This window comes from Tyto alba, unplaced genomic scaffold, assembly GCF_018691265.1.
Source record: "Tyto alba isolate M040663 unplaced genomic scaffold, T.alba_DEE_v4.0 Super-Scaffold_18, whole genome shotgun sequence".
NCBI classification, from domain to species: Eukaryota; Metazoa; Chordata; class Aves; order Strigiformes; family Tytonidae; genus Tyto; species Tyto alba.
In genome coordinates, this window is record NW_024881280.1 from 30772881 (window position 1) to 30791705 (window position 18825).

Sequence of the window (18825 nt, forward strand, 5' to 3'; positions counted from 1 at the left end):
TTTAAATTTACCCTCTTTCAGCTTAAAACTGGTACCCCTCTGCCTATCACTACGCTCCCTGATCAAGAGTCCCTCCCCACCTTTCCTGTAACCCCTTTTAAGCACTGAAAGGCCGCTAGAAGGTCTCCCCAGAGCCTTCTCTTCTCCAGGCTGAACAACCCCAACTCTCTCAGACTGTCCTTTAAAACTGTTCTCTTTCTCAAGCTAAGTTTATTTTTTCAAGATTAACGTAATGTTTAAGAGTATCTGTTTTCCACCAGCAACTTTGACATTTTGTCTGAAAGTATGAAAATTGTGATTGGAACTCTTTGCTACAATTCCTCTTGGGAACTGACTTGTGTCCTCTTCCCATTTCCTCCAAGCTCTTTTACAGGCATAGCATTACTGGAATAAAGAGGAAAGATCTTTTATTCCAGAAATGCAGCTTCTGGAACAACACAAGTGGATTTTGCTGTACTGATTTCAAAAGTTTCTCTCTAAATAACTGCCTTCTTAATGAAGATAGCTACCAGACATTAGCTACAGAGCCAATTTCCCTCCTAGCTTGGAGAAATTCAGACCTCAAACTAAGTTTCACCAACCGGTGTCATCTTTACATCACTACATCAGCAGATTAATACAAACATTTTCTTATTAGGTGTCATCTTCTCCATAGTACTACAATCAAATCCAGTCTCCTGGCACAGAGATGCAAAGCTGTCCTGACCTGGAGTTTGGCCGTCTGCGTCTGCAGGGCAGTGTTGTGCTCCTGAAGGAAGACGTTTTGCTTCTGTAGTGTCAGAATCTGATTGTTGAAGGAGACATTCTGTGTTTCCAAATGCTTCAGCTGTTCTTTAAGCAGCTGCTTCTCAGTATGCAGCGCTGCATTCTGAAAGAGAGATGGCATTGAAGGGGTGACAGGAAGAAATGAAACAGCCGTCCTGATCTTTGGAGTCCTATCAAAGATGAGAACCAATTAATGATGATCATTCTGCAACAAAGCAGAAAAAAATTTTGCAAAAGCAAAATCTTCCCGGCATTAAATGAAGGTAGGACAGATGTTATACGCAGGATTAATCCCTGCAATGATGTTACACAAGACATATATGGCATTAAAGTCCCATACGGTCCTAAGAGATACCCAAGGAATTTGGTAGACTTATGTGCTCCAGAAAACCCATCAGATTCCTATAAGCTCAAAAATCCAGCTCTCAGCAGCCCACTCCTGGGAGATAATAGGAAACAGGAAAAGGCTTACATTCCTTTCCAGTTCAATTGCCCTGTCCTTCAGTTTCAGCAGCTCCATGGTAGCTTCTCGGTGCCCTGATTCCAATTTCTCATTCATTTGGTGGTTGGGAATGAGTTTCTCTGCAGAATATCTCAGTGACTTCTGAGCAATCTGTCCGTCTTGTTGAGTCTGCTTAAGTGCATCAAAGTCCTTCTTTACCTGCAAAGCCAACAAGCAACAACCTTCAATGCTGATTTAACAGTGAGATTTTATACTGATAATGATGGGATATCCAGTTCCTCTCTTGCACTGTAGGGACTTTAAGGGATTCAACAACCATTACCCTCACTTCACAGATGGGGAAGCGGAGACACAGACAGGTGGAGGAATCCACATCTCTTGGCCTCCCGTCAGGTGCTCTGACTCAAGCTCACTGTCACCTAACAAACAGACTGTTCTCAGGTGAGATATTTCAACTGCAGTCTTCCTCAGCCTACGCTTTCATTAAATAAGGCAGAAAAACCATGGCAATGAAAAAAACACGGGAAAACAAAGAACTGCAAATAGTAGTTAAGTAAAAAAACTCCTGCCATGCCTCCAGCCCAACAATTTTTCTGAAATAGGTGCCACTATATAGAAAGGGGCAAGAGAAAACAGTCCAATCAAAAAAATGTTTTGGGGAAGTGTGTGTGTGGGGGGGAAGTAGAGATAACTTGTTCGTGCTGAGTAAAAAAAAAATAAAATGCATGTGACTGTGCAGAACCATATTGTGAACAATTAAAATTCAGTTAAACTCTTACCACATTTAGATCCTTCTGTAACTGCTGGTTCAAGTTCAGAGAGTCCTTCACTTGAGCTTCCAGCATTGCAATCTTCTCCTCTTTCACAGCTAGTGTTGTTTTTAGTGCTGATTCAGTTTTGCTCTCCAGAATCTTGTATTTTCTGAAAGACATAAGAATAGCTTTCTGCCACTAGCATATCAGCCATCATCTACATTGGAGACTTCACCTTCACCCATTCCAAATCTCACATGTTACATTATATGTGTTTGCCTTATTAGGAAAATTATTTCACCTACTGCCCCAGGTCACTACTGATACATTATAGCTGGGGAACCTGCTTTTGGAAAATCCAATCAATTTTAATAGAGGTAATGTCAGCATGGTTCTACAGAAATATCTAAGAGCTACATAACTTAAAAGCAGTTCTTCTCTTTCCCTTAATTACACTATGGAAACTTCTTCTCAAGGCTCTTAAACACTCTTGACAAGGAGAAAAACCCACAGTAGATTCTGAAGACTCATACGGGATGGGTATGTTTCTCTAATTAGGTCTTACCAAGACACCTATATACACATGGGATTTTGGGGTTTTTTTGTTCATTACTATAGGACTTGCAAAAGAATTCCCTGCAATCTGGCATTTCTGGGGCAACAGCTGTGTTTATATTAACATGTGATTGGATCATCAATTACATGGAGTAATGACAGACACTGTTTAATAGACACTATTCTTACTTGTAAAGAGAATATGAGTACACACTGAAATAGCTACTCAGCTACTCTACTGGACAGTAGAGGGGGACTGTAGTAACACTGGTAAGCAGGGAGAGAGAAAATGGCACTTATTCCTTCCATCCAAGAAAAAGTTTTGCAAAACTTGCAGTATACTGCCAAGCTTGCTACAGAAAAAACATGCTTTATGTCCAAAATTGGTAAGGGCAATTGGAGTGAGACAGATGAGAACCAAAAAGTAAGGCAAAGGGCTTGAGTAAGGCTGAGGAAAAGCTTGCAGAGTCAAAAGAATGACTAAGAGAGCTCAGTTTCCTTACGTGTCATCATTGCCATTGTCATCCTGTAGCAGCAGCTCTTTGTTCAACCCTATCTTCTCCAGTTCCTGGCTCAGTTTGTCCAGCTCACTAGACAACTGTTGACTCTTCAGCTTCTCCTGGACCAAATCCTGTAACGGCACTAACAGGATTAGTTGCTGTGCAAAGGGTGGTGATAATTAACTAGCATTATAGATTTTTTTTTTAAAAAGTACTGAAAAAGTCATTAGGTAAAATACTAGTTCCCAGAAGTTCAGCTAAAATTCTTCATCAGTGACAGCTGAGTGCAGAATTAAACTGATTGCTTTTATTTATAGCTTACTTGGAATAAATCTGAAGAATGCTTCTTTTGGCCTTTGTCTCGCTTACTGTACTGGATTACTTCTGCCAACACTGGCATCCTGCCTGCCTGCCCAAAGAGGGGAATGTGTGCTGGTCAGGAGACACCCTGCCCTTGAGCCACAGAAGGGATGTGTGCAGGTCAGGGGACATCAGCAGAGAGAGTTCCCACCCCTCAGACAGGACAAGAAACCCTGCTGAAAAGCCCAGCCAACACTAGCACACACAGAGAGGAGTGACAGGACTTCAGTACAAAAGTTTTCTGAGATAATGTGGTTAAGATATTATATAATAGTGCATTTTCACTACTGACTTTGAGTTTCTGACATACAGTAAATTACTGCCAAAATTTAAAAAGCTTAATTACATTGTCGTGTAAGAGACAGGACAGCTCTGGAGATTAGAGAGCTTGGTTGCTTATTCTGGTATCTCTGGCCCGTTCTGGTTTCAACTAGATTTCTTTGGAAGAAACTTAATTAGAACCAGACAAGGAAGTCATGTGAGGAGGAGACTTGATGGAGTGGTACCAGAAGGTATTTTGGGACAACGCTTTTCTGTTGTGCCAGTAAAGTGGTCTGTGTGGAAATGGCCTGAGAAGACATAATATCAGTCTGCATGTTTTAAAAGGACAAATTTTTTTGGTGCACAGCCAAGTTCAAATTTCCCTACCATTCAAAATTCTCTAAAATGCAAATGTACCTTAGAGAACTACATTGCTCATGTTTCTGCTCAAAAGTTTTCTTAAGGCGTGAAGAAAGAACAAAGTTATTGAAGCACTTCAAGTAAGAAAAAAATTTTCCTGGATATCAAAGAATAGCAAAAATAAAATTAGAAAACCCCAACTTTGTTGAACATAAACTGCAGGTATTCAATACTCCTATGCTATCACAAATATAGCCACATATTCATTCACATGGCAAGGGAAAAAAAGGTAAGATTAAGGTCACTGCCAGTCCATGGACTGGAAATAGGTTCCTTCAACATCCACAAACTCCTTCTGTACAATCTATAGAAAGTAACTAAGGAAAACAAGATGTGCTTCTGATTCTTTCTTCTCAGAAACACTATTATTTTATTTATTTTTCAGGAAAGTTGGATAGAAACACTACTTGGAACTGTTCCAATTGTTTCTGATAAACTGCTTTTTCTCCTCAAAATTACACTAATGCTTCAAAAACTAAACTAAAATCAAATCTTCAAGTAAGTAATTGGTTACTGCTTTCGTCTTGCTAAACTAATTTCACTGAGCTACCGTGGCACTGACCATTTTCCTTTGAATGCTCTTTCACAGGAAATCCTGTTTCTGGCAGGACAATAGCAGCTGGGGCAGGCAATGTAGGCAAGTTGCAATAACCTGAATCTGCTCATAGGTATTTATAAGAGCATCATTTTTTTGACCCATACATTATTAGTTTACCAATGTCCTAATGCTAGTTGTGTACTTTTAAGTGCTTAGTACTAGGAAAACTGCAATTACTGCACTCTGCGGTGGAGAGGGGTGCTGGAAAAGATTGCTGCTGCTTAACAACAAAGCTGCTTAGCATGCTCTCACTCTGCAGGGAAGCTTTTGGGGAAAAACACTGTAGGTAGTTGTAAAGCAAAAACCTGGTGCAGCTGTTATTGAAAGGATTAGGTTGGTCATCTGGTATGGTTCTTGTCTTAGTTAAGCCTCGTTTAGAACATGGATGTTAATGTGTCCTCAACAAGTGCTCTAATTTATAGGCTTAAGAGTCAATCTCCCCTGCTGGAGCTCTCATGTTAGCAAACAATTTTGTGGTCACAAGGTTAGAGAAAGTGTCAAAGTCTTTGGTTTACAGCTACCACATGGGAGCTGTGTTAAAACCCTATTCTGCATGAAAAAGATGTCATTTGGAGATGCTGTCTTTGTGGACACAAAGGGGTACATTGCTGGTTTTGGCAGGTTCCGCTTTCAAAGGCAACGCTATCCAGTGATGGCTGTTAAAGCTGTAAAGATCTCCTAGCTCATGGATCAAATAGTCATAGGACACGTCTCCCTCTGGTACTTCACAGAGCTGAAATTAAAAAATAGCATCATACTGAAACCAGTAGTATTATTTTGCTTACCTCTCTTAATGTAGCTAGTGTTCTTTTATCAATTGTAACTTGCTTTATGAGATCTTTATTGTCCTTTTCAAATTCTTTCAGCTTATTAGATGAATCTCTGAATCGAGCAATTTCCTTTTCTAGTGTCTTGTTTTCTTTCTCAGCAACTGCCAATTTTACTGTACTATCATCCAAAATGGCATCTTTCAGCTCCACTTGCTGCCAGAGCCGTTTCGTTTCTTTCTCTAGCATTTTTTTGTCTTTCTCAAGCTGAGAGATTTCTTGTTCTAGGGTTTTGTTCTCCTTTTCTAACTTCTCTAGCCGTTTGGCAGAAATCTTTAACTCCTCTAAGTTTCTTTGGAGGACTTGATTTTCACTCTCCATTCCTTGTACTTCTTTTTCTAACTCCTGGATCTTTTTGCTGCTGTTCTCCACAATTTGCTGAAGTCTCTGGTTTTCAGAGTTGACACTCTGATAGCTTAGCTCCAGCCTCTCTGATTTCTTGCTCATTGCTTTTAACATTTCTACATTCTTTCTTAAGTCCTCTTTCTCCCTTTCCAAATCTTTATTTTCTGCTTCTATTTGTGCCATTTTTGTGCTGGTAAATCTCATGGTCTCCACCACTCTCCTAAGCTCCAGATTTTCTTCATCCAATTGCTTGTTGTCCCTTTCCAGGTCCCCAAGCCGGATGGAAATATTCTGCAATGTGTCCAGGGATTTTCTTAGCTTCCTATTTTCCACTTCCAGATCTCCATTCTCCTGCTCAAGAACTTCCACTTTTTCTGTCACTATTTTCATCGCTGCTGCCCTCTTTGTGAGCTGTTCATTCTCCCTCTCCAGCCGATGGAGCTCTTTTTCCATTTCTTCTACTCTTTCCACTTTTTCTTTAACCTGGTCAAAATCCTTTTGCAACTGTTTCTTCTCAAATTCCAGCTTGCTCAGTTTGCTGCTAGTCTCTGTAACTGTTTCATGAAGGATCTTGTTCTCTTTTTCAATATCTTTTACTCTTGCCTCACTGCTCACTTGAGATCTTTGTCTCAGGGATAAGACCACTTGATTGAGATGATCATTTTCTTGTTTAAGGTCCTTTATCTACATAAACAATAAAAAAGTCATGTAAATGTTACTCATCTACCTTGCAAAGTGCAGTATACATTAGTCCTGAAGCAGACAGGTGATTGTTAACAAAAGCACATCCATTTAATTCAAGACAAATTTCTCAACAGTTTTCTCTGACTAAAACCAGTAACTCAAACTAATGAAAAAAATTATTACTTCTGGTTACCTGTGATTCTAACAAATTAAAAACAGTGCTGTATTCCTGCTAACAGCTAAGAAGGTCAAAGCAGAAGGAGAAAGTATACTGGGGACCTTCGGAGAACACCTTGGGGAAGATGCTTTGTTAGCTGTCATTTCTAATAAAAGGTATCTTTCTGTCTAGGTTTACATTCATCTTTGGGATCTGAAGACACAAATTATTTCTGATAAGGCATCAGAAACCCCAAAGCATTTGAAAACTTATAGCAATTATAGATCTCATTAAAGACACACTTCCTGTAAGAACTTACCCCACTGGTCAAATTTCAGCTGAAGCAATTGAGATTTAAACTGCAATTTGCATTTGACTCTCATCTAGACAACATCCACAGAAATCAAAAAGGAAAGGACTTAAACCTGGAAAAATCAGAATCTGTGCTTTTCTGAAGATTGAGGATACTTCTGGTTTTACTTCCTGCTCCACCTGTGAAGCATTCATTAATTCTTACCACAAAGAGTCTGTATATTCTAACTGAAATGTAGGACTGTGGTGGTAAAGTGCAGTTTCCGAGGTAGAAGCCTGGTTAAGAATCCTTCAAGATGAAAAGCACTACACAAATAAGACATTTTGTGATTTAATCTTCACCCCACAAAACTTGGAGTAAATTTTAATACAGGTTGAAAATATACAGACGAGTCTCCAGTGATCTGCCTCTGTATTTTCTTCACTAGTCAAAGTAACACAGATGATACCTTGCATGAACCTATAACAGGTTAGTTTCAAGACATTGTAGTAAAAGCTGAAGGGCATTTAAAACATCAATCCAGACGACATAAATGCTTTCTCAGCATCTTTTTAAAATAGAGCAAAAATGGTTGGGTGGCTAAAAAAAAAACCTGAACCAAACCAATCAGGACATACAGCTGCCAGAAGACCAATCTTCTGCAATAAAATGGTGTTTTATTTGCACATCCTCAAAACCAGCTGGTACCCCATTTATTAAGATCCAGGGCTTTTTTTCCACCAAAGGGAGAAGGGTCTCTCCTTACAACAGCCTGAAGATCCCTCCATGATAACAGGAGCAGTAGCTAGCAAACCATGCTGGGCTTTTTTGCTTGAAGAAGCCTTTTACCTACACTTGAACCAGTTCAACCTGCACTCAATAGGTCTCAAATTGACCTAACTCCCTGAGAGAACCAGATGCTCTAACTGGCATCAGTAAATTACCACTACTGAGTACATGCTTTTACATGAAGTGAAGTTTGTACCTGTCTGTCTTTGTCAGCTTTCAGAGTCTCCATGACTACTTGTAGCTGTTCTTTATCTTTTATCAGCTCCTCACTCAAGGTCTCCAGATCTTGATTACTTTGCTTCTCTTTCTCAATTTGATTTTGCAACTTCTCAATCTGTGTGAAGAAAACACACCAAAACACATTAGCCACAGCTTGACACAACGAGTGTTTGCACTTAAAGTTATTTTGAAGACCAGGGAGGAATAAGACAGGGACTATGGCTAAAAGATGTAATCTTTCCCTTCTGCAGCTTGCCAGTCTCAGAGGAGGAAATGGACTGTTTTGTTTTTCTCACAGTGCCAGGAATCTCTTTCATGCCTATTAAGATCAGAGCATATAAGGTACAGCTGTGAGAAATGCTTCACCTGCCTGCCTGAATGTCCTGTTGTGCTCCTGTCCTAAGTGATTAAGCTTCTAGCGCTCACCTTTGAGGGACCTGCCTCCTCCTAGCCTCTCCATCACTGATGGCCTTAATCTAACTGTCTTGAAGTTAAGACAATTCAGTGAGCAACAGAATTAAAAACAAACAAACAAACAAAAACAAAACAAAAAAAAATCAGGAACAGAGAAGAAGCACTGGAGTTTCCAAGTTTACGTTCCTTCTCCATGTGCTTTGTCAGCCCTCTATTTCCCCCAGCAGGTGACAATACTGGATTTGAAAAAGTTGTGAATAAAGTCCCATTCTTACAATGAGCAATGTCACCTTAATCCCTCCCTTCTGAAAGTTGTACTCATAATGCACTAAGCACTGAAAAGCAGGAGCTCTTCAGTGTTTAGAAGAAAAAGGTTCAGAGAGCTAGGCTCCCCCAGTCAGGAAGCATTCCTTTAGATGCCTGTAAAGTACTGTGAGCACCTATGGCTCTGCACAAGTACCAGCTCATTTTTATTTTGGTATTATGAACTTCTCCAATAGTGAATAAGTCAGTGAAAAAGGTATTAACAATAATTCTTACAAGTGGGAAATAGCTGGAGGCTGGGCTCTGCCTATGTCAACATGTGCCTCATTACAGGAAGTGTTTAAACAAGCAGAGGCTGCCCAGATTGGAGATAAGAAGGGCTTAACAGTTAGAAATGTAACCATGTTAAGGTTCATTGGTCTCAAAGGAGCTGTTCAGAGAAAACTGGAACAAACTCAGTAACTCAGCAATATCTGGTCTTCATTAGCACCTCCCAGAAAACTGAAGGCAAGTAAGAAACTACTGTTTACAGATCGTTTCAGTCCAAGAAATCAGGAATGCAGAGATAACAGATAGGTGCTTGGACTGCTACTACTTGACTGTGCCTGAAAGGAGGAGGGTTTTCTATTATTAGCTCCTTTGAAAACCTTGCAAGAAAGGAAAAAAAGATGTACATTACTCTTCCTTCATATCATCTCCTCTTGTACTACCTGAGTAATGCTCTTTTGGCTACACGATCCTCCCAAGCACTAGGATCAGTAGATAGCCAAACAGACTCAAACAACAATTTTTGAAAGTCTCAGACAGTGGATGAAATCTGACTCCAGTTAAATGACTTTAGGGAGGCAAGATTTTACTATGGGTATCTCAGGAAAGTTACCAAAAAAACCACCTCACAGGCACACAACATTTGAGAAAAACACTTCTTTATCTCTTGTCCTATGACTGTATGTGCTTGTCTTTACCAGTCCTTAAGAACTGTTGCCCTCTCCTCTGCCTACTGTAGTAACCATTCTGAAATGAATCAGAGAGCTTTCCCCTATTATCCCCCTTTCCTCTAGCATAACCGCCTGTGGACATGCATACCCTCTGAGTAAGGAGATACAAGTATGAAAGAAATATGAACAGACATTAGAGAAAGAGAAGATTAAAAAAATAAACCAAATTCAAACATCTCAAATCAAGATTATTTTATATATCATGTATCAGGTCTCTGGACACTGAAACACAACCGTATGTCTTGCACAGACTACAGAATACTGTCTACTAGCTTTTTCCCCCAAAATCTCCCTGAATGGGATGTGCAATCCAACAACTTGACTGGCCTGTGGTATTCAGTCCACAGCTCCCATCATATTCTGTGTTTCGATGGTGAAGAGTTCATGAATTTCAGTTGCTTTCAATAGTAGTATTTTTACTTGCCTTGTTTTCCCTCATTGGTCTGATACATACAGTGCCCCCTTTTCACCACACAGGCATTCCCCACTACTGTTTTTTGCCTTATTTAACTACCAGACCTGTAGGTGACCCCACCATGTCAACGTATTCATCATCATCAAAAACATCAGACTAATTCTGCAATCACAACTGTTGGCACCAATATAGCACCATAACAAGAGGTGCCCACAGGAATGTGCCTGGGGCAAAGCCAAAGGTTGACCACAGTTGTTCAAGTGATTTAAACCGCTGTACACCACAGGTATCTGCTGAGTGCTTTATATTCCTTGATCTCAAATTTTAAGCATGTAAATTAGAGCTGGAGTGAATTACTCATACACAACAGGTCATAAACTGGGAGTGTGGGAGGAGCAGCACAGTGAACTGAATTTCTGGAGTTTTTCTTATTCACAGAAGAAAGCCAAGAAGCAGAACTGGTGTCTCAACTTGGCTAAAAAATCTCTACAGAAGATGGAATGATGCAGTGGTGGATACCTCTTCTCCTTGGCAGAGAAAATAGCACTGTGCTAGTTACAATCTGGTAATGACCAGCATTTCATATCAAGGTTCTCTCTCCCCTTGTCTTTTAAAGCATTCAGTTAGCCCACAGGCAGGCCAGAGAGGACTGAGATCTCTGTTTCAATGTGTCACACACACACAAACAGAGGTTACAACAGTAATAGGAAAAGGAGAAATGAGCCTTATATGCTGGATAATTTAGCAAAGTTAGAAATGTGGAAAAAAATGACATGGAAATTTTTTATGCTCAGACTAGCAAACATTGTCTTTCCCCGTTGGCACCTGCTCAATTATTCAGAGTTCAGGATGCAAGTTACTAGCCAGACAAAAATAAAGCTAGTGGTTGGATGTGAACTCAGCACTGCTTCACAAGGACAAGCACTGAGCTGGCATTTAAGCTAAATATAATCACAGTTAATAATAGAGTGTAACACACGTATATATAAAAATAAATTTAAGAAGTGATGACCCACATGTCTGTTACAAAAGATTAAAAGAACCCAGATCTCTGCAGAGATGGAGACACTAGGGAACTTCTAATAGCCAAAAGGACAAGACAGGGAAAGAGATGATCCAGGACTACAGACAGCAAAAGAGACTTATTTAACAATATAATGACCCAAATTCACCGGTGTGATTTATCTGACTTTCATGGAAACAGTAACTTTCAAACAAACAAAATAGTTCTATGTAGCCATGGCTTCCTTGCCTAGTAGTGATTGCCATAAGATGACAAAAAGGGACACAATCAACAGTACAATCTGACAGGAGCAAATGAACACCAAAAAAACAGCTTTTATGAAACAGGAACAGTTACTTTTGCCTACAGTGATGGACGTATGTAGGCAGTGAAGTAAAAGGCAATAGAATACACCCGTGTTAGAACAGAATTAAATAGATGGGCCCAAAACCATGCCCAGTCTTCTGGGGAACACAGGTGAATTCCCTGCAATCCCTCAATGTTCAGGAATGTCACACAGCCCTGGGCACACTGTTTAAAAACCTGAGCACTCTGTTCCTGTGAGCAAATTACCTTTTTGCTAAGCTGTTGATTTTCTTTTTCCAGTTCCACAAACTTTAGGCTGCTCTCTCTGGAGGTCAAGGAGGCATCCCTCAGCTCTTGGATTGTGTTCTGCAAGCTCTGATTATCCTTCTCTAGCTTCAGTATGCGACTTGAAGCACATTCATTCAACTCAAACACAAAGGACTTCCTGGCTGTTGAAACATGAGAAACAGAAGGTGGCATTAACCAATTCAGAAACATCTCCTTTACTAGGTCCTTCAGATTCACTTTTATGAAGATAATTGCAGTCAGACCCTTACCATTTCAGTTTGATTGCTAAGTAAACACTTTGTTAAAAACATAACCCATTTTCACAGATAACAATTAAGACCTTTAATAAATAGGGAAGTATCTGAACAGATAACCACCCTTAAAGTTACTCACTTTCTTAACTCTTCTTAAAGTTACTTTAGCCATGTTTAATGTTAGTAGCAAAATATACTTTGATACACTCTCATACTTCCGGCAGAGGAAATAAATGGAGGCAGAAGGTAAACCCCTGAAAAGTGTTTGCTAAAACAGCACGAAGGTGTACTTCCAAAAGTTAATGAAAACTCAGGTATTCAATCATATTTATTCACAGAAAACTCTTACAAAAGTGAGTTCCAATGCTTATCTTCACAGCTACTTCATCAAGAATACACTGAATCAGGGAGGATATTTTACTATTAGATACCAAGGTACAGGACATCCATCAGAATGTTAACCATCGAGAAATGTCTGAAGTTGAAATCTCAGAACTAACAAAATCTATTCAAGTTTTACAACACAGATGTTATTTTACTCTAAACGTTTGTAGATCAAAAGTCTCACTACTCAGCCTTAACTCCCAGCACCAAGGCCTCATTTTTCTGTTCATTTCTCTGCTCAGCACCTGAATAATTATAAGAGCAACCCTCCGTTTCACATAGAAAGATTGCTACCCTTCACCTCAAAACCACATTTCATATGAATTTGACTTTAACATTGCCTTTAAGTCTCAGAAAATTATTCACTCCTGCTAAACAACCAATGCTATTACATACAGCACATGGAGTACTTTAGAACTCACAAGTTTCTGAGAATGGTAAAATCCCATTTATCTCTTTTATGAAGTTTTACTGGGAGAGTTTTGGTCAAATGAAGACTGACATAGAACTCAACTGGAGTACTTAGTTAATGTTTACTGTCCTGAAGCAAAGCCCATCTAAACTACTTTCTCCCATGCTTGTTTTTTAAATGATTTTCAATAAAATATTCCAAACTAGCATACAAAATTTTCTGCTACCTGCACCCTTGCAGACTCAACTTGAAATACAGGAACAGGAGGTTTTCCAAAAGAGCTTTGCAGACTGACTCCATTTGTACAAACAAGCTGCATTCAGAATAACAACATGCATTGAAATTGAACTTCTTAAAGAGAAGTATTGTAAAAGTAGGACAGCACTTCCATGAAATAATTTAAAGTTTCAAAGTCTAATGCTCTTAGTTTTTTTAAAACTAGGCCTCCTTCACTATTTTTTTTTTTTCCTACTGAATACAAAAGATTACTGATGATATCAGTTCCTCTTACTCTTTTTTTCTCTGGTTAATCAGAGAGGTTCTGGAGCTCCAGTGATGAGAGGCTAAGCATCAGTGCAGTGAAGGAATCTCATCTTTTTTCATTTTTTTTTTTAAACCACTCTGTTGAGCAAATTTTGAAAGTTATGTTTGATAGAAATTAATAAATAATACATAACAAAATAAAACTAGCATCCTTCCTCCCATTACATCACTAGTGAAACCAAATCAGGAAGGAGGAAAAACTTGTTGAGACACACCAGAAAACAAGATACAAGATACAAATTTTCCTGAAATCAGCTTCCTCAAAATTTGTCAATTTTGAGAAAACTGTGGTTTTTCTCCACTGACTAATATAATAAACAATATCCTTGATTACACATAAGGAGGAATAGAATGCAATTCACTTCTCAGGCTAAGGCAAACCTGCTTTGCAAGATTATTAATTAAAAGTAACAATTAGCCACTAATCTTAGTAAAGAAAATTCAGATCCTAGACAACAAATAGATTTGAGAATTCATGTCAGGCACATACTCAGTTGTTTTACAAAGCAAAACTAGTCTTCTAGAAAGCTTTACTGAAAACTGAACATCTGTTTACTCTAATTTATTCCTTTGTCTTCAAGTTAAACTGTTGCTGGTACACAAAGCCAAACATGCAAGCCTTAGCAGAATCAGGTGAGTAATCAATAAAAGCTGCACACTGAACTGCAAGAAAGAGCTTACATTTCCCATGTTGCATTTAGCATTGTTATTTCAGCTGGTATTATAGACAGAATGAATATTAGACACAGAAACCAATGCTAAAACCTGACTAGTGAAGGAGGCATTAGTTATGTTTGTGATAGTTACGGAAATCAAATCAACCATTCAAAAAAAAAAAATCATCCAGTTATTTTAACTGTATACATTTTTCAGTATCTAGTAAAAATAAATGACTTCAGCATACACTATTTCCTGGGACTTAAAGACCAGCTAATTGTCTGTACTAATTGAACTGAAGAATACTAAAGATCACAGACTCCTCCCAGTCATTCAGTTAGAAACATCCAGTGTTCAGTGTGACATTTCTGATGTGTCATTTACAAAGTGCCTTTTTTTTTTTTGTTTCAAATTTTTATCATTTTACTTAAAAGTCACTCCCTCAGTGATGAACAAAATAATAGGAAAATATTTTAATGCTTTCCAAAGAAAAGTGAAAGAAACTAGAATGAATACATTTTAGAAGTTCCAAAACGCTAAGTTCAAAGTTGAGTGGCTGAATGAGGGAAGTTCTCCAAGATCGGACTCAGCTTCTGTTCCCATCTAAGTCAACCAACCCATTGACTCTAAAAGAGACCACAAACACAACAGCAGCTACCCTAGCTGGTACTCACTGTCTGCAAGATCTGTGCTTTTCGACAGTTGTTCTAGTTCCCAGCCTAGGTGTGCAGACTCGTTCATACTCTGTTTCTGCGCAATCTCCAAGACCATGTTCTCCTCCAGCAGCTCTTCAATTCTCTTCTTGTCTGTGTCCCGGTCCTGTGCAAGACACACGTGAATGAAAATGCATATTCAGCTTCATCCATAAGATTGTTTTCTCAGTTGAGCTGCTACAAGCTCAACACACATTGAGGGTAGAAGAATCTCCTTAAACACTGTGCGCTTTCATATTGAAATACATGTACAGCGTTAAATGTTTGGTGTGGGCTACCATACATGTCACAGAACACAATGTAGAGACACCAGACTGGCCCTGTTTAGAGTCAGCTCAGGTCCATGATACACTTGAAGGGAGGGTGACTGGAATGAGAACATACTGAGTGATGAAAGAGCCCGTACAAGCCAGGGCTAGTAAGGCAGGTTGGATTCAAGCTGTCTCCAGAACTAAGCTCTTCAAAAACATGTATCTTTGTGCACTGACACATAACACGCTGCAGATACAACTTTGAATTCTACTGAGCTTCTTCAACACATCACATCAACTTTGGATCCAGTCATAAGGATCGGTAAGTAACATCTGCCTAATAATCTGGGTTTTAAATTATCCAGAAAACAGATCTGGAGAATGAATCTACTGTTGCTTCTTGTGATTATTTTGGCCATTTGCATCTGTGGGACCTGAAGTGGTGTCGTCTGAGGGTCTCAAATTTTCAGAAAGCATTACACAAAAATTCAGGTCACCCAGAAAAGCATCATTCAAAATCACCAGCCACTTTGGAAAAGCTGGAGCACGACATGATCCTTATAACGCCCTGATTCTGTCATTAAACGTAACTCCACACAGCACCCTCAACATCTTTGTTTCCAACAGACCCCGTTGGAAACCCTATACAGTTAAACTCACAAGAATTCAAAACAGAGTGGGATAAGAGGAGGACTTTTAAGTAAAATACAAGAGATGAAGGAGTCCTTTATGATTTCTTGTGGGATTATAAAATCCAATGTTACTTTTTGTTTGTAGACAATAATCTGACATTTATTACATTTCCTTGTCTATGAAGCAATAAGCCATGTGTCTGATTTACACAGAAATAAATTTTGGAATTTTGTGTCTTTAACAGTGGTAATGGATTCTTAAAGTCACTGTAATGGCTGGGGGTTTTGTTTCCAACAAGAAAGATCATTTACTACAGTAGATTTCATTTCCTCTACTTAAGAGATTTCTACTTAACGGTCAGATTTCAACATCTCTATTAGTGACAGGTATGAAAGCAATCAGTATTTCAAAACTGTGATATACCTTCTTGCATAAAATTAAATTCATCAGTCTCACACAAAGTAGTACTGGCAATATTTACAATGTTCATATTATAGTATTTCAAGAATTCATGTATACAAAGTTCAAACTAAAGACCTCTAAAAGCACTGTTGATTTATTTGCCTGTCTCCACTGGTTCTGTGACATGAACCTGTGGCCTAGCATAAAAAGCGAAGTTAAAAAAAATTAGCATAATGAAAGAGAGAAGGCATACCAGCTCTACATCATGAAGTTTCGATTTCAACTGCAAATTTTCCTTCTCTAATTCATGAAGTTTATCACCACGAGCTCTTGCCATTGTTAACTGTTCTTCTAGCATGGCCTTTGTTTCAATTAATATGATGTTGTCCTCCCGTAATTCCTATGGAGAAAAAGGAACAATGTTAATCTCTTTACATAAACTGATTTTTCAAAGACCAGGTGACTTTCATAAACTGACATTGCAAAACACAATGTCAACACAGAAATTTGATGTGTTTCTCTGTTTCATAAAAAAGATTTTATCTGATATTTTTACGGGAGATTATACTATGTTTAATTATCCATGAGTTAGTAATGCAAGTAAATCTAATATTTCTTATTGTTTTTTCCTGATTTTTAAAAGTTTAATGGAGTTCCTTTTGCTTTATACGAGGCTAGATCAAGAGGTGCACCAGAGACTCAAGACACAGAAGAGCACCTGTTCAGTTCCAATTCCACTGTTATAACACCACTTCCTTAGCCAACTCACTGTAGTTCCCAGTTCCCTGTTTCAAAATGGATTATTTACTTTCAAGGTACACGTGTTATAGTGTATTCAAAACACGTTGGGGAGCACTATTCATTAATGTATACTATTGCTATATCCCTATTTCAGTACACTTACAAGTAAATGTCTGTTTATTAAAGGTTTTTTCTCTCTCATGGATGGAATTTTAATTCATTTAAAATGGAAGAAGTTGTTTAATATTTATCACTTAACACATACACCCCACTCCATCCCCAATAAACACACGAGCATTAACTGCACAAGCCACATCACTTATCCATTACACCTTTTGGATATGTTTTTACTGAGTAAAAGTTTAACTTATTATTCTGCTGTAGCCACAGCATTAGAAACAAGTGAATTATATCGCACTTGGAACATTCCTTGCAAAGCAACAAATGAAACTGTCTGTATTCAAGTATCTTAACTCCAGAAACATCAAGTGTCCAAAGCATAAAATCTAGCCATGTATTCCTGGTCATGTTTTAAACACATTTACTAATTATATCTTATTTCAAGTTATAATACCTCACTGCTATCTTTTAGTCTTGTTGATCTTCAGATAAGTCTTGAGTCAGAGACAGAATTATCTACAGCAGGAACATATCAGCATTTAAGAGATTAAATAAATACAGGAAGGATTGATTTTTGCCCAACAGAGTTACAACAGGACAAGAAGCAGATCATTTGATTCTCTAAGAAATTTCCTTTTCTCTTTCTTTGCTTTACTCTCTCCTCATCCCTTCCCCTGCTCCAATGAAACATGAAAAACCAGAAAATGTGCACACAGGCAGGATTAAATGCTTATGGCTTGACAAGTTTATTCCTGGACAACTGTCTTCAAAATGTGAAGTCTCATCAGTGTTCATGTCTGCTCTCTCAGACCACAAACATCCAAACCAAGCAGATTCCTGAAAGATCACCAGTCATGAATAAATCATTTTCACTGCTTAATCAGCAACAACCTTCTAATTTTGGGGGATATAATCAGCCTTAAGGAGAATTACACAGTTCAGTTATTTAAAGAAACAAAAAGAAAAAAGGTAAAAAAGATAGCTGTAAAGCACAAGTTAAGAGTATTTGATGACAGCCACTCCCCTTGCCTTTTGATACAACACCAGGACATGATATAATAGCTTTATATAGCAAGTAATCTTAGTTGTTTGCTGCATCTTGACTGTAGATGGCATAATACAGAAAGTCTGCCTTATGCAGTACTATTTTACCCTTGATCTCTCAGTGGGTCAGCTACCACCTTGCAAAATACGAGAAGAAAAATTTCCCTACCACAGTAGCATTAAATGGACAAATAGGTTAGTGCTTGTGAAGTGGTTCAACTACTGCAATTAAAATGTCTGAGTCTTCAAGTAACTAAAATAATATTACTGAAACACTAATTTTATAGAAGCAGCGTTTTGGGCCAAGTCTGATCTAACAGGGCCACTTCAGGGTAGGCAAACTAAAAAGGCTGACACTAAAGAGATAACAGACCAGAGGAAGGAAACAACATGTAACATGCTGGGTGTCATGTAAGCTGACAGAATACCTGTAATGGATCAGCAACAAGAGTTTAGTTTGCTAGATCATCACACTCAATCTGGACCACAGTCCTAAGTAGTAAGGTGGTGCCTGACCTCAAAAACATGGCCTTAGAACTATCCCCAAAACTGCCTACCAAGCAGGAACTAGTTATTTTAATGTCTCATGAGAAGTCAAGCTACTTGCCAAGTACATACACATACCCAGGCTCTGGTACAAACCACACATCACTGGGAGCTGCAACGAATGGAAGACTCAAGCATTTTCCATCTAGCGCCCAGGAGGGGTGGAGGGGTGGACATGTCAGTTCAAAGCAGTTCTGATGAAATCTTAAATTAATAACCTGGTGGAAATGCCTGCTATGGCAAGGTCAGCATTGCTCACTGGTGTACCCATGATCTGAGGTTGTCTTAATATTGAAAAGTTCATGTAATTTAAATAATGACTCCATGGGAGCTTTGTAGAGTTACATCTCAAGTAAAACTGTCCTAAGTAAAGCATGTCAGCACAAACATCTCCCAGAAGTCGCTGGGAGGACATGGTTGACCTAAAAATGTGTCTGGCTACAAACTGCA

The 18825-nt window shown here is 38.7% G+C and overlaps 1 protein-coding gene across 4 annotated transcripts in view; it reads right to left on the reverse strand.

Annotated features, from left to right (window-relative positions):
* Window positions 1-18825, reverse strand: part of CCDC88C (coiled-coil domain containing 88C) — a 101013-nt gene that overhangs the window by 21788 nt on the left and 60400 nt on the right. For all 4 annotated transcript variants that reach the window (XM_042791100.1, XM_042791101.1, XM_042791099.1 and 1 more), the window contains exons 11-19: window positions 16178-16324; window positions 14600-14744; window positions 11655-11836; window positions 7965-8102; window positions 5460-6530; window positions 3039-3166; window positions 2008-2149; window positions 1238-1426; window positions 707-868 (exon numbers count right to left, since the gene is read on the reverse strand). In XM_042791100.1, coding sequence (XP_042647034.1) covers window positions 707-868; window positions 1238-1426; window positions 2008-2149; window positions 3039-3166; window positions 5460-6530; window positions 7965-8102; window positions 11655-11836; window positions 14600-14744; window positions 16178-16324 — 2304 coding nt within the window. The remainder of the gene's footprint in view (window positions 1-706; window positions 869-1237; window positions 1427-2007; window positions 2150-3038; window positions 3167-5459; window positions 6531-7964; window positions 8103-11654; window positions 11837-14599; window positions 14745-16177; window positions 16325-18825) is intronic.